At 35.9% G+C, this 15,569-nt stretch overlaps 1 protein-coding gene across 12 annotated transcripts in view; it reads right to left on the bottom strand.

The window, feature by feature from the left end:
* The window catches only part of RNF111 (ring finger protein 111), an 84,127-nt gene that overhangs the window by 44,897 nt on the left and 23,661 nt on the right, over nt 1–15,569 (bottom strand). For 11 of the 12 annotated variants that reach the window (XM_046654001.1, XM_046653993.1, XM_046654002.1 and 8 more), the window contains one exon: nt 2,070–2,968. In XM_046654001.1, coding sequence (XP_046509957.1) covers nt 2,070–2,949 — 880 coding nt within the window. In that variant the 5' untranslated portion in view covers nt 2,950–2,968. The remainder of the gene's footprint in view (nt 1–2,069; nt 2,969–15,569) is intronic. The other variant, XM_046654004.1, reaches the window with a different exon arrangement.

Genomic DNA, 15,569 nt, shown 5'->3' with positions numbered 1-15,569 from the left:
CAGACACAGCACACTCGTTAAGCGATGCTGTGGCAGCATCCCACATAAAACAGGGGAAGGTTGGTACAAATGTTAGCTCAGGGTCAATCTTCTTCACACACACAAAAAAGAGATAACTATACATACTGATATTTAAAAACCCCACACTGTTTATTTATCCTTACATATGGTTTCATGTTTTTTGAAGGAATAAGAAACTGCTGATTACTTCTGGGTAATAAGACTGGGATCCAAGAGACGAAGTAAACATTTATTTGTTATTTTACACTTTTTGGTACTTTTAAAATTCCACACCATGTGAATGTTATTATTAAAGCATCATTAAAAAAAAAAACAAAAAACAAAAACCCACAACTAGTTTAAAGCAAAACACTGGTCTAGAATCAAGAAAACACCAAGAATACTTGGTTTCAACTTTTGGATTTGTGTTTCCAGAGACAAATATTAAAGGATAATGTCTGAAAATAATGTAATTGAAATAACGTAATTCTTCCCAGATAGTAAAAAACCACATGCTACAATAAGTATTAAACAAGATTTAAAAATGAATTACAGAGGTTGCATTTATCTTAAATACTTGAGAACATAAGAATTCCTTTCTTCCTAGAAACAGACACTGATACTGACTTACATTTACTCTATTCTCATGCCTCCTACAAATATCAGCTCCTTGGAACTTCTGCTTCACCTCACCAACCATCTTGCCTCCCTAATTTCAAGCAGAAACTGGGCTCTGCGGCTCCCTCTCTCAAAACTAATGTCTTCGCATTCTAACCACCCGAGGAAAATGTGAAATATGACTATGAAGCAAGACAATTCCTCTTCTCATCTCCCTCATTCTCAAGAGACCTCAGAGAATGGTTGCTGTAACCTCCTCCCAGCTGTAGGTGCTCTCAGTGAGCTTTTTTTAAAACAAATATTTGAGTAGGTTAAAAAAAACTAAGTGAACATGGCTAAGACTAAAATTAAGAACAAAGTTACATGTTCCAGGTTCTGGAAAGGAGAGAAAAACAGAAAAGGAAGAGGAAAAAGAGTCTTGAAAAAAGAAGGGACCCATATAGAAGAAGAGAAGAGAGGGAAATGGCATATCTGCACAGCAGCCTAGCAGGCTCTGCCCTTACCAGGCAGGCCATCAGGCATAGACTGGGAAAGCTTTGTGTCAGTATCAGAAACCATGATCTTAGCCTTCTAAAAAGCTCTCCCTATTCCCCATTTCCTTATACTTTCACAAGACATTTATCTTTTCCCTCAGTTCAGACTTTACTCCTCAATGCTCACTTCATCAACTTCCTTTAAATTACAACAAACTGTAAAAATGGCATATATGAAACATACTTATTCTTCAGAGACTGTCCATAAACTTATTCTAGTTAAATATAACATCTACTGTGAGGGAGGAGAGTGCACTAAAGCTAACACTCTATCAATTCACTATTAACTGATTAGTCATATGCTCTACTGAGCACTGTTAGGACTAAAAGTTTGTGTTCCAGTATCAGAATATGAGTTACCTCTCAAATACTTAAAATTATTTTTCAGTTATAAAGAACATGACAAGGTAACAGTAAACAATAAGAACAGAGTACATAAAGGAAAAATAATATTAAGTAGTCTTTTTAATGACTAGAATTGTTCTTACTGTGGTTGAATGTGAAAGAAATCCATCACACAGCTATCTGAAAAAGTATTCATAAAAGTTAAACATACTAAAGAAACACTACAGGAAAAAAAACTACCATAAATCAACAACTCATAAAATATAATCTAATATATATTAAACAGTGAAAATTGTTTTTTCTTTAAAAAAAAACTGCTTGCTTTATTTTTATCAAAAAACAGAAATTTTAAAATTTTCTATTTAAGATTTTAGAAAATTTTAAAATTTCTATTTCAGAATTGGAGTCATGGTTTAATACTACAGTTTGTTATTTATACAGCTTAAAAATAAAAGCTAATAAGAGTCTCATATTCCTTCTAAATACAATGAAATCACTAAAATATAGACGAAAACAAGCACAAACACAATGCAATAGCTTCCTTGTTTTACTCAACTTAAGAAACATTTTTACCTGAGGGAACAGCGGGATTGTTTGGGTGGTTTTCGCTGGCAGAAACAAACAAATCTTCTTCTCCTTCAGTGGAGGAGCTGGAAGAGGATTCACTGCTGAGGTCGTTCTCACTGGAACTACTAGAACTGGGGAGCAAGGCATATTTTCTTCGGGCTAACACTTCTCGTTTTTTCCTCTGCATTAATATCCTCTCCTTTTGTTTCTGTGTCCTCTGTGAGGAATTATTCTTTACAAACCTCTTTCTACATGGAAGTCTCCTTAATGGACTGCTATGAAAACAGGGTCTTTTCATTAACAATCCTGACACAGATTCTGTCTCAGGCCGAGGCCACTTTTGGGACCGTGCACTGTGAGTCCTACCTTTAGCACTCAAAGTTGCCTGGGAATGTCTTACAGAGACTTCCTTATCCTCCTCCGAAGTCACCGTATCAGAATCTCCAAAATGCAGACTAGATGAAGGAGAAGAAAGACAATCACTAAAAGACGAATCATTATCTTCATCACTTGGTGTTTCTAGGTGTTGCCTCAATCCTAATATTCCCTGGTTCTCTTTAACACAATTTTGCGTGTATGAAGGGCCAGCCTGCTGGCTTTTGCGTTTTTTTCTCACAACAACACTTTTTTCTTGCTCTTGTTGGTTACCATTCATGTCCTTTTCTTGTTTTTGAGAATCATCACACAAATGAGAGAAGTCATTCCCCACTTTACTATTAATCATCTCAACTCCTGCAGGAAAATTTTTGGCTGCCCCAATGGGCTCTGGATGCAAGAGGATCCCTTTCAGACTCTCCTGTGTCTTGGGCGCATCAGCAGGAATCTCACTCTTCATATCCACTTCTAAGGTATAGAGCTTCTTATATTCAGGAGTCCATTGAGACATGGGAAACTTTAAGGAAGGCCTAGAAGACACAATTAGATATTAAAAAGATGGTTAATGTGTTTTATTACACTATTTAATTGAAGAGGTCTCAGATTCCACTGAGAACATTCCTGTAATAGGCCAGAGCTGCCTTTTCCTCATCAAGATATAAAGCGAGTCATTTTACTGTTCTTAGAAAACATTTTTCTCTGATACATCTACCCATATATCCAATTTCTAGAAAAATAGTAAAGATGACAGAACATAAGCCTACTTGAAAACTTCTAGTAACCAAAAGCTGATCTTACTGTATATCTTCCTATCTTCAGGAACATAACATATTTGGTCAAAATCAAACAATTTCTTCAAAACCTATTACAGTAGAAATAGATTAAAGGATTAGAATTCAAAAGACTGATCAGTCAACAATGTTTCATCCTGGTATATCACATTTTAAAGCGGTAATTATATTAAATATTTTCTGCACATCTAGATAGTTACTATATTAGAAAGGCTACTACAGATAATGGATTAGCATGAATACGGCTTCTCTTTCCCATGGCTCTTTCCTTCATACCACTCTATTCTCTAATGAGAATTCAAACTCACTGATATGACAGCAGGCACAACTACTGCATTTCAGAAAGTTTTTGATACATACAGGAAGGCTCAAGCCAACAACACTATGAGTTGCTGAAGATCACTGAGTTAAAGCAGTACATCAGAACATAAAATCAAACTTCCTATGGCTAATCTAAATGTATCTAAATCATTCAACCTCTGAAATTATGAGCTGCTGAAAAAGGAGACTTGAAATTAAAGCATCTACATCAATGCAATGTACATACAAGAAAGTTAATAATGGGGGCTGGCCTCATGGCCAAGTGGTTAAGTTCGTGTGCTCCGCTTCGGCAGCCCAGGGTTTCAGCGGTTTGGATCCTGGGCACGGACAGGGCACTGCTCATCAAGCCATGCTGAGGTGGCATCCCACATAGCACAACTAGAAGGACCCACAACTAAAAATACGCAACTACATACCAGGAGGCTTTGGAGAGAAAAAGGAAAAATAAAATCTTAAAAAAAAAAAGACTTTAAAAAATATTTTTTCATTGAAGTATAACACAGACACACATATTCTAAGTTTATAGCTTGATGAATTCTCACAAAGTGAACACATTTATGTAACTAGTTCCAAGATCAAGAAACGTTAAGATAAACAGCACCTTAGAATCTCCTCCCAGTCACTCTACCCACCAAGAGTTGTAACCACTATTCTAACTTTTAACACCATAAATTAGTTGTGTACTTAACATGCACTTTTAAACCACTTCCTTTTAAAGGGAGAAGAAAAAAGATACTTAGTAGCAAGTTTTTTCCTTCTCCACAAATGACAGTTACAGGAATGTACACCGTCACAGGTCTCTTTTATTTTAGTATATAACTATTATCAGAATAGATAACAGTGAATTAAACAGCCGATTTCTATACAGAGCTATCAAAACCTCTATCATCTATTATTCTTATTTATAAGGGCAGGAGGTGCTGTATCAGAGATCAGCCATCAAGCCCTGTCTGGAGTTCAGCAGGATCAGTAGTAAAAGAAGAATACAGAGATGGGTGAACACATGGGCACATCAGTGAGCAAATTACAAGAGGCAGTCATTCAGACAAGGATCACCATAACTAAATGCAAGAAAATATAAGTCATAGCAATAAGGTACAGGTATACACGATTCAAGATTCAAGATGGGGGAGGCCAGCAGGATGGCTATAATAAAAAATACAGGTAATAAAAAGTGTTGGCAAGGATGTAAAGAAATTGGAACCCTCATACTGTAAAGAAATTGGAACCCTCATACATTGAGGGTGGGAATGTCAACTGGTGTAGCCACTTTGGAAAGCAGTTTGGCAGTTCTTCAAAAGATTAAACAGAGTAACCATCTGATCCAGCAATTCCACTCCTAAGTATACATCCAAGAGAAACGAAAACATACATCCACACAAAAACTTATACACAAATATTCACATAAAATATTCAGTCATAAAAGCCAAAAAGTGTAAACAACACAAACGTCCAACTGATCAATAAATAAATCCATACAATGGATTATATATAACTCAGTTACCAAAAGAAACGAAGTACTCATTCATGCTACAAAATAAGAACCTCAAAAATACTATGCTAAGTCAAAGAAACCAGTCACAAAAGACTACATACTGTATGACTCCTTTTATAAGAAATGTTCAGATTAGGCAACTCTACAGAGAGAGAAAGTAGATCAGCAATTGCCTAGGGCTGGGGATAATAGGAGGAATGAGTTGTGATGGCCAAAGAGAATAGGGTTTATTTTTGGTGAACTGAAAATGTTTTAAAATTGATTGCGGTGATGGTGTTCAATTCTGTGAATATTCTAAAGACCACTGAATTGTATACTTAAAAAGGGAGAATTATATGTAATGTGAATTATATCTCAATAAAGCTGTTGCCAAAAGTCAAGAGGGAAAGTATCAGGATTTCTGGGCATCAGATAACTACAGACTCCTCTTCTGATCAGCATCAAAAGAGGCATGTCATTTGGAAAGATCTGGAGTTCTTCCAGAAGTCCACATCTCCCAGGAGTTGTGCTGAGTTGGATCTCTAAGGAAAACAGTCTTTACATGCTGAAGAAAAAAAATTTACACTCATCCTTAATTACTAAGTCACCCTCTGGGTCTTGGTAATGGAGATCCTGAGAGGCAGTAAAACTTGCCAAAAGGACAGATAAGTGAATTTACAAAGAAGTGATTCACAGTATAATTTACTAAACTCAATTTCTTTTCCATCAGTTTATGCCCCAAAACAATGAACTCTTTATGGTTAACTCCGCTCTGGTTTTTGGTGAATTTTGTCTGTCCAATCGAAGAGGGGGAGGGAGGAAGTGGGAGACATGGTATGTGGTGTGTGGTGTCTGTATACCAGTAACTGAGTTATCACATCATGCAGTCATTAAGTGCAAAATTAACATCCCATATTACCTGAGATGTTCCCACCATGGAAGTCAAAATTCATGCTCTATTTTGAACTGAGAACAAGAAGTAGAGTAAGTTCATAAAAAAGAAATAAATACCAGTACTACATTTTTTAACTAAAAAAGCAGTAAAACTAACATAAAGGATCAACAAAGAATCTTCTGAACCATTTGCTATTTGGTAAAATCATAATCTAATCTTTCATTTCTGTAAAAATTATTGGCTGATCTCATTTACAAAAGAGGCAAGGATGTACTAGAGCTGTCTATCTCCTTGGTCACATTATGAACAGTTTGCTATTATACATTGTTTCAAAACCAAAATCAGAGTACTAGTCACTCTTTGTACTGGTTTGATCCAATCATTTTATTGCTATGTCACAACAGTAGCACACCAATTACTACTGATATTAGCATAGGATACATCGCTAGGAGTAAACTTTGCATGAAAGGAACACAACAGCAAAAAATGCTAACTTTCAAAACTAAAAATTAGGGTTAGGATTTGGCAATTTACACTATAAATTAAGCTTATGTGAGCATAAGTGGGGTAAAAACATTAAGATCACGAAACAACTTTGAGGAACTCTACTTCTGAACTGTAATACGGTTTAGAAAGTCATTATTATTGGTATGAATCTTCACCACCAATGATAAATATAAGTACTTAAGTTTAAATAAAACTTTGATGATTAATTTCACAGAACTCTAAAGGAACAAGATTTTAAAAGAAATCAATAAGATAATTTTGCATTTTTCTATTAGTTTTTAGATGGTCAGAAAATAAACTAGAAATATGTCCACTGTTTATATCTTTTCATTTAATTTTTCATTTAATTAAGTGGAAAAATTAATATTTGTACCATAGGGATATTACTTCGGGCATGTTTTAAACTTTTAGTTCTTTCACTGATATTTATTTTATGTTTAAATTCTTATAAGAAGATTAAATCAAGTACCTTAACAGACAGAATATTCTCCCCTACTACCTAAGTGCTTTGTAACTACCACTTATAGCCAGACAGTATGGACAATATGCTTTGTTACATATTCTGAATAGTCGAAATTTCATTAGCAAGGAAGATAGCTCCCCCCAGTAAGCATTATTCTGGGCTTATAACTACATTAGCAAAGTGCCCAAAATAAATTCAATTTCTTAAAGAGAAATTTCTGCTCTTATATGTAGTAGGAGCACACAATCTAATAATATACTCAATTATTATTTTTTTTTTTTTTTTTTTTTTTTTTAAGATTTTATTTTTTCCTTTTTCTCCCCAAAGCTCCCCGGTACATAGTTGTGTATTCTTCGTTGTGGGTTCTTCTAGTTGTGGCATGTGGGACGCTGCCTCAGCGTGGTCTGATGAGCAGTGCCATGTCCGCACCCAGGATTCGAACTAACGAAACACTGGGCCGCCTGCTGCGAAGTGCGCGAACTTAACCACTCGGCCACGGGGCCAGCCCCTAATATACTCAATTATGAAAAGGAGGGAGGGCACCTTGATAAACTTACTAGCAAATAATTAACTTACAGATTGATACCCAGTAGAAAGAAAGAAGTTATATTCAGAATAACTACTGTGAAACTGCCATGACTTAAACTCAATTTCTTTTAGGATGCTAGATGTAAAATAAAAACATGAAAAAAAGACCAATGATCAGACAACCTACCCCGAATAGACAATAAAGTTCAGGAGAAAGACTGTTAGCTATTATCAAAAGACATTTGAATTCTTGTTGACCAAGGGAATCAAGATGAAATAAACAAATAATTACAGATAATTCACTAAAAGTTCTAAAGAGGCAAGTATAGATACAATGTTATTAGAGCACAGAAAAAAACAGGATAGTGTAAGGGACTTGCAGGACAAAAAAAAAAAAAAAAAAAAAAACACTAAAAACTGTACTTGCTGAATCAACAGTTCCAGCAGGTCTACTATGGTGCGTATCAGAGACTGCATAAGACACTGATCAGCAAACCAACATTCTAAGAGCAAAATCACAAAACAGCCTCACAGTCCTCATCCTCGGAGAATTCACAGATTGAGAAGACAGACTAAAACAGATTACAAGGCACCAAAAGGAAGACGCTACAAGGATACTTAACCTGGATACTAGGGATAGTGACGATGGAAGATTTCAGGAAGGAATTTATAATTTGAAGGATAAATAAGAGTCAGAACAGGGATAACAGTGCAGGTGAAGATGAAGCAAAAGAGGCAGGCTATTCTAAAATGTAAGACAATGGGCACACCTTGAAAAAATCGTTAACTATAAAGTTATATCATTACGGCTGCAATTTAGTTGGATCATCTGGTAATATCTGTGAAAAATGAACTGAAGTGGGCCAAAACAGGAGGCAGAAAAAAACAGTTAAGAGGCCACTGCTAAAGATGAGAAAATACAAGGATAGACAATATGGGATTAGGAACTGGAACAAGGAAAGCACAAAATCCAGAGATAAGGAACGAACTACCATGATTTTGATAACCTTTGGAGAGGCAATATCCATGGTTACCATCCTAGTCCAAATTATCATAATCTTTTGCCTGTACTATTCCAACAGACTCCTAACTGGTTTTCTTATTTCTACCAACAATTCATACAGTAATTTAGGTATACCCTAAGAATATAAATCAGATATTATACCTCTGCTCAAAATTTCCCAGTGGTTCCCAAATATCTCAAAAGTAAAATCTAACTCTTACAAGACCCTTTATGATCTCATGTCTATCTACATCTCTTACCACCTCACCTCTTTGGTCCCTGGATTGCAGCCAAATTAGTCTTCTTCCTGTTCCCTGAACCTGGCAAGCTTTCTCTGCCTCAGGGCCTCTGCACTTCATGTTCTCCATGCCTACAATGCTTTTCCCAAAGATTTTTGAAATGCTAACTAGCTTCTGCTCACTATTCAGTTCTTGGCTTAAATGTCACCTCTTGGGAGAGATCTTCTCTAATTGCTCTGTAGCAGCCATGAGAATGTGACTTGCAGACTTCCAACTAGAGAGCTTACCTGATGGAGAGTCCCAGCTGCTGTGCTCTGAAATCCACCACTACATTTGCCCAAAGTCACACTTCCCACAGGCTGCTCCTGGCCAATGCCCGAATGATTATGATGGGTCAATTTGGGGTCATCCTTGGTAAAAAAAATGTACCATTCTGGTGACTGATGTTGATAATGGGGAAGGCTACGCATGTGTGGGGGAAGGGAGTGTGTGTATGAAAAATCTCTCTAGTTCTCCCCCAATTTTGTTGTAAACCTAAAACTGCTCTGAACAAAAATAAAATCTTAAAAAAAAATAAGGAATAAAGTTCTGACACATGCTACAACATGAATAAACCTTGATGACATTATGCTAAGTGAAATAAGCCAGTCACAAAAGGACAAATACTGCATGATTCCACTTATATGAGGTACCCAGAATAGTCAAATTTATAGAGACAGAAAGTGGAATAGCAGTTGCTTTGAGGCTAGAAGGAGGGGAGAATGGGAATTAGTGTTAAATGGGTCCAGAGTTTCAGCTGGGGAAGATGAAAAAGTTCTGGACATGGATGGTGGTGATGGCTGCACAACAATGTGCACGTATTTAACGCCAAACTGTACACCAAAAAATGGTTAGAAGAGTAAATTTTATACTATGTATGTTTTACCACCAAAAAAAAAAAATCCTTGCACATTTAATCCTGTTGGGGCCTCTGTTTCTCAGAGGACCTGGAATAACACATGCTCCATGTAAAGAACCAACTTCTTTCCCCCATCACTCAGTATCACATCCTGATTTTTGTAAAGTACTTGACTTGCCAGCAAGTGAAATTATCTCCTTAGCCTATTTATTGTATATTGTACAAATCTCCTCACTAGACTGCAAGTTTCAAGAAAGCAGGAACCTGGTCTGCCCTATTCACTGCCTGATCTCTAGGAACTAAAAGAGTTGACTGGCACACAGAAGGCACCAATGCATAATTTTAATCCCATTAATCAGTAAAAGAATGAATGGAAAAAAGAAAAACTGCTGTATTTCTGGCTTGGGTAACTAAGAATATGATGATGCCAATCACTAACATAGGAAAGAGAGTAGAATATGAAGAATGAGAATAATAGTAATAACGAAATTATGTAATAATAATGTCTAAGACTTCTTGAACATTTACCATGGCCCAGTTTTCAGTTACAGGAGCTCTAGAACCATAGAAGACATTTATCTTATATTTGGGGGTCCCACAAGCCCTTAAAATAGAGAAACTGATGACAAAAGAGAACAGTAGAGAATCAACAGATTTTTTCCTCTATAAAACTGGTAACCTGATCTACATGCTGCTTCTTGATTCACAATAAGTATCAAATAGGAAAGTGACTGCATCTTCCAGAAAGTCTACAGAGATCACGTATCATGTCTTTGAGGGTATCCAGGTCCAAAGTTAAAAAAAAAATCTTCAAACCAGAGAACTGGCTGGATTCAGCTTACAGACATGTTTTCTCTGGCCTGCAAAATTTAGAAGAACAAAACAAAACAGATGGTTAATGGTGAAACACTATAGGCATTCTCATTAAAATCAAGAAGACAAAAGGGTTTTCATCGCTATATCATTGTTCCGGAAAGGACAGTTAAGTCATTCAAACAAGAGAAGGGACATAAATATTAAACAGAAGGAGGTTTTCATCATTATTTGCAGATAACATCAGCAGATGAGATCGACAAGAAAACTGCTGGAAACAGTTAAGACAGTCCAGTTATATGTATGCTTATACATACATATACCACAACAATACTCCAAGGTCAACGACTTTCCTTTAAACAAACAACAGCTAGTTAGAAAATATTACAGAATAACAAAAATATACCACTCACAATAGGGGTGAAAAGATTTAATACAAAGTATCAAATTTAACAAGAGACACACAGGACCTATATGAAAACAACTATTATTATGCCAATTAAGCAAAAATCAATGGGAAATTTAATGTGACCCCAAAATACTAGCAAATGCTGGGGTCAGACCCATGGCCAAGTGGTAAAGTTCATGCACTCCGCTTTGGCGGCCTAGATTTTCGCTGGTTCAGATCCTGGGCGTGGACCTACCACCACTCACCAAGCCATGGTGAGGCAGTGTTCCACACAGCACAACTAGAAGGACCTGCAATTAGAATATACAACTATGTACTGGGGAGCTTTGGGGAGAAGAAGATAGAAAAAAAAAAGATTGGCAACAGATATTAGCTCAGGCGGCAATATCAAAAAAAAAAAAAGATTTAAATTTAAAAAATTGAGAATTTTCTGAAAAAATACTAGCAAACTTTTTCAATTATAAAACAGGAAATCAGCATTCTAGTTCTCTTCACCTTTAAAGATTCTCTGTCATCCATAGTCCTCCAGAACACTGTGGATGTGTTCTAACACAGCTCATAATTTCTTCTTACCTTTCTTAGAATCAAAGTAAAAGCTTAATACCCTCTGGGTAGAGAGGAGGAAGGACAAGGAGTCTCAGTGGATGGCTCTATGCTGATAGTATGGGGAGTGTCCTATTATTTCCTAGAGTCACACGGTCAGTTTTATGGTTGCATTTAAAAGTCAATGCATTAATAATGATTTACATGGAGAGTAAAGATCGGATTAAGAGACCTAAATCCAAAGATGTTCACTCTACTCCTTAACCTAAACAGACATCATAGACACAATGACTTGAGACAATGACTTGAGAGGAAGTGGACATGGGATACCCATGTGAGGAGATTCAGAAACATCTTCCATTCCATGTTGCTCTGGATATTATTGTTTATGGTATTAAAAAGAATGAAGGTATAGTACAACGGAGGTTAGAACTGTCAGACTCTGAACGCTGCCTTGAGAGGTCTGCCTGGGATCACTATCTCCTCTGAAAGGGTAGAGGGGACCTGAGAAGCATAGATAGCACCATGTTTACATTTAGAGACTTTCCCATGGGTTGACTATCTCAGCTAAAGCTTATTCTGTGAAGAGTCCTTGTCCCCGCCTAAGTACAAACTTGACCTCAAATGACTTAGGGTGAGGACCTAGCTGATAGACCAAACCACAAAGAGGAAGATTTCAAGATTAGAAGTCATAAAATATTTTCAAAATATTCTAGGAAGCTAGAGAAAATGAAGACATTTCAATAATAACCAAAAAAGCTATAGCAAATCTAAGAACTATGGGAAAACATTATGGAAAATGACATGTTCAAAGGATACCAAGTGATAAACAGGAAAGGTGATTTTCCACGTTTAAATGGGATCACTGACAAAAAGGAGTAAACAGTCAAGCAAAGGTGCCATCTATTTGTGTACTAAAACGATCTGGGTTCAAGTCTTGACTCTGCCCCGACCAGCTACATAACCTTGAGATTACTTAAACTCTCTGTTTCTTGTCTACAAAAGTGGGGTAATAATGCTATCTACCTTATAAAATTCCTTTGAGGGTTTAATGAGCGTACCTACTTAGCAGAGTAATTGGCATAATGGCTGTTATTATTAATTCCTTTTCTAGAGGCACAGTTACATACATAAGGTATATAATGTTTAAGACCTTCCCTTAATACCAAGAAATAAATGAAATCCTTAGAGTCAAAGAAGGGCATAAAATCACCTCTTCCTACGGAACCTTAAAGGATAGAAATAAAGGACTAAGTTTCTTTGGCATAAAACCTATGATAGCAAATAATTCCACAGACTCTCCTCTACTATGGAGTATTGGAGTTTGGGGAGCTGGATGTTTCAGCTTAATTCTACTTTTGGAAAAAGATAAATATCTCTTCAATAACAGGTTTCTATTACTCAATGAACTTAATGATTTTCTTGTTTGTCTTGTCTAAAGTATCCTAAAATTCCTAAGTATTAGTCATGAAAGAAAAACACGTCTAATATCTATTTAGGTCTCCTATCAGGATAAACTGGGTGGAGTTCAATATATTATACACAGTTTACTGTCTAGCCACGATTATGTTTTATCTTGGCCAGTAGCAAAACGAAGGGTGTACCTATTCTGGCAAGCCTACAGAGTACTGGGTAATCAGTTTCAACTAGTTAGGAAGGTAGCACTACAAATCATACGGTACACCACACAAACGTCTAACATTTCTGGCATGGAAGCCTGGACTCTGGAATTTACATTGCAACACGAAATAAGAGCTATAAGGAAACTGCTAATTATCTATTACATAAAATATATTCTATCAGGAAAATCTAAAAGAATCGACCAAAAAAGACCTATACGCAAAAAACTGCAAAACTGTACAACATAAAAGACAATCCTCACAAGAGGAGACACACCTCATTTCTGGATGAGCAAAGACTCCAAACTGGCTCTGTTACAAATTGGAAGAAAGTCATTTTTTTTTTAATATAAAACATAAATACCATCACCATGGACATGTTAGGCCTTTGAAAACACTGTAGTTTTTTGAATAGTCTGAATATATAAATCTCAAGATTAATTCAAATTTATATTGTTTGCATTTAGTTTCTCATCATTTTGTTCACTGGAACTTTCAAATAATCAACATTTAACTAAAATAGTAACAACTGTACAGAGGTACATGTACAAGTGAGGAGGGCAGAAGTAAAAGGGAAAATATGAACTCAAGTGGTTTTTTTCCCCTTTTTTACCAAGCTTTAATTTTTACAACCAAGAAAAAACTAGGGTCTATCCATAAACTGCGAAGCAGCCTTTAAAAATGAGGTAGGTTTTGTACAAACTGATATAGAAAGATCATTTTTTTAAAAGCAGGTTGCAAATAAGTCTGTTATAAATATGGTCCTTTTTTGTAAAACAACTTATATTTATATATGCATGGGGAAAATACAGAAAAATATACGCTTAATTTGGGATTGAAATTGTAGGGTGAAGATTTACATCACTGGGCTGGGAGCCCTCACCTTTTGTGTTACAAGTTTCTGTATGGTTTAAATTTTTTATAAAACAATCATTTGCTACTTTTGAAATCAAGATACAGGATTTTTTAAAGGAATAAAAAATAATGAGAACAGAATATATTTTATTTTTCCACTGGATCAGGATGCAACTTTGTTAATAGCAGGCTATTAAATAAATTAAATATATGATAGTATGATTTTTACAGAAACATTGACTAGGCATAAAATTCATCCTTAGTGATTAGAAATGACCACCAATCCTGGACAGTTTAATGAGAGAATTAGGCAGAAACTGACAGCACCTGATCACTGACAAATCTGAATGGAGATGTCAAATCTGAGAGTTGATTATGCTTTTCAGTTACTGATACTAGTCTAAGGTTCTAGGCATGTTGTTTCTGACTTACCTCTATAAAGAAATTTTAATGCTTGGAAAGTAATCATTTATCATCAAATCATTCATCATCAAAAGTACAGTAATAATTATCGTTGGGTTAACTGAAAAAGTGTCAATTAGAAGTTTAAAAAAAATGTGCAAGGAAAACAAACCTCTACAATCTTTTGTTCTTGATATTTCAAGTAATCAATCTGCCAACTTTCAAAGCTTCAAATCTAGAAACTACTCTTAGACATTACTGTTATTTAAATTTCTAGTTTCTAAAACTGAACTTCAAGGGGCCTCCAGGTTTCCTTGGAAATTGGAACTTGGTGAATTGAGAGTTCTCTCTTTTTTAAAGTGACAGAAGCCAACTTAAAGAATATTAATTTTTTTTTTTTTTGAGGAAGATTTGCCCTGAGCTAACTACTGCCAATCCTCCTCTTTTTGCTGAGGAAGCCTGGCCCTGAGCTAACATCTATGCCCATCTTCCTCTATTTTATACGTGGGACACCTACCACAGCACGGCTTTTGCCAAGCGGTGCCATGTCTGCACCCAGGATCCGAACCGGCGAACCCCGGGCCGCTGAGAAGTGGAACGTGCAAACTTAACTGCTGTGCCACCAGGCCGGCCCCAGGATTAATATTTTTATATGTGGAAAGACATCTGTTTTAACATGCCTAATACCTTATCAAAATTTAACAATCTGTAAGAGCTAAATGTAGAAATTAAACCATAGTGCCAAATAAAATTTTAAATCTTGACAGGAGGACATTTAACATTTTTAACTAATTGTTGCCAATAACTTAAAATGATGATCCTTTTCTTATGAATGAGCAGTCACATATGTTGAATGAGGCTAAAGAAGTAAGAAGAAATCAAAATCAAAAATACAAAAATAAAAATTATTAGGGCTTACACAAGACTCTTCAAAGAGAACATCCTCACTGAAGCAGTGAGCATATCCTCGTGAGAAGCAGGAAACAATATTCAAAAATGGTAGGATGGAATCAAATTATGGTGGGCTACAAAAGTCAAGATGAAAAATTTTGACTAATTTGGTACATGACCAGTTATTCAAATAATTACAGAATAACTACTTCGTACGCTGGATCTGTGGGCAGAGATTTAAATAAGATATAGGGTCCTATCCTTCAAGAAGCTCATAACTTACTACAACAGAAAGAAAATAACTAACCAAAATATAGAATGCTATAAAAAATGATATAAATAAAAGCACTCTATAGGAACACAAAGGAGAAAGCAACTGATATCTCTGGTGAAGGCTTCACAGAAAAGGTGACATCCAAGTCAAACTATGAAGGATGCACAAGGTGATGGCAGGCAGAGAAAACCCTTCATTTCAAACAA

This window comes from Equus quagga, chromosome 2 (assembly GCF_021613505.1).
Source record: "Equus quagga isolate Etosha38 chromosome 2, UCLA_HA_Equagga_1.0, whole genome shotgun sequence".
Classification (NCBI taxonomy): domain Eukaryota; kingdom Metazoa; phylum Chordata; class Mammalia; order Perissodactyla; family Equidae; genus Equus; species Equus quagga.
Note: the sequence above shows the minus strand (reverse complement) of the source record. Positions and strands in the feature narration are given on the sequence as shown.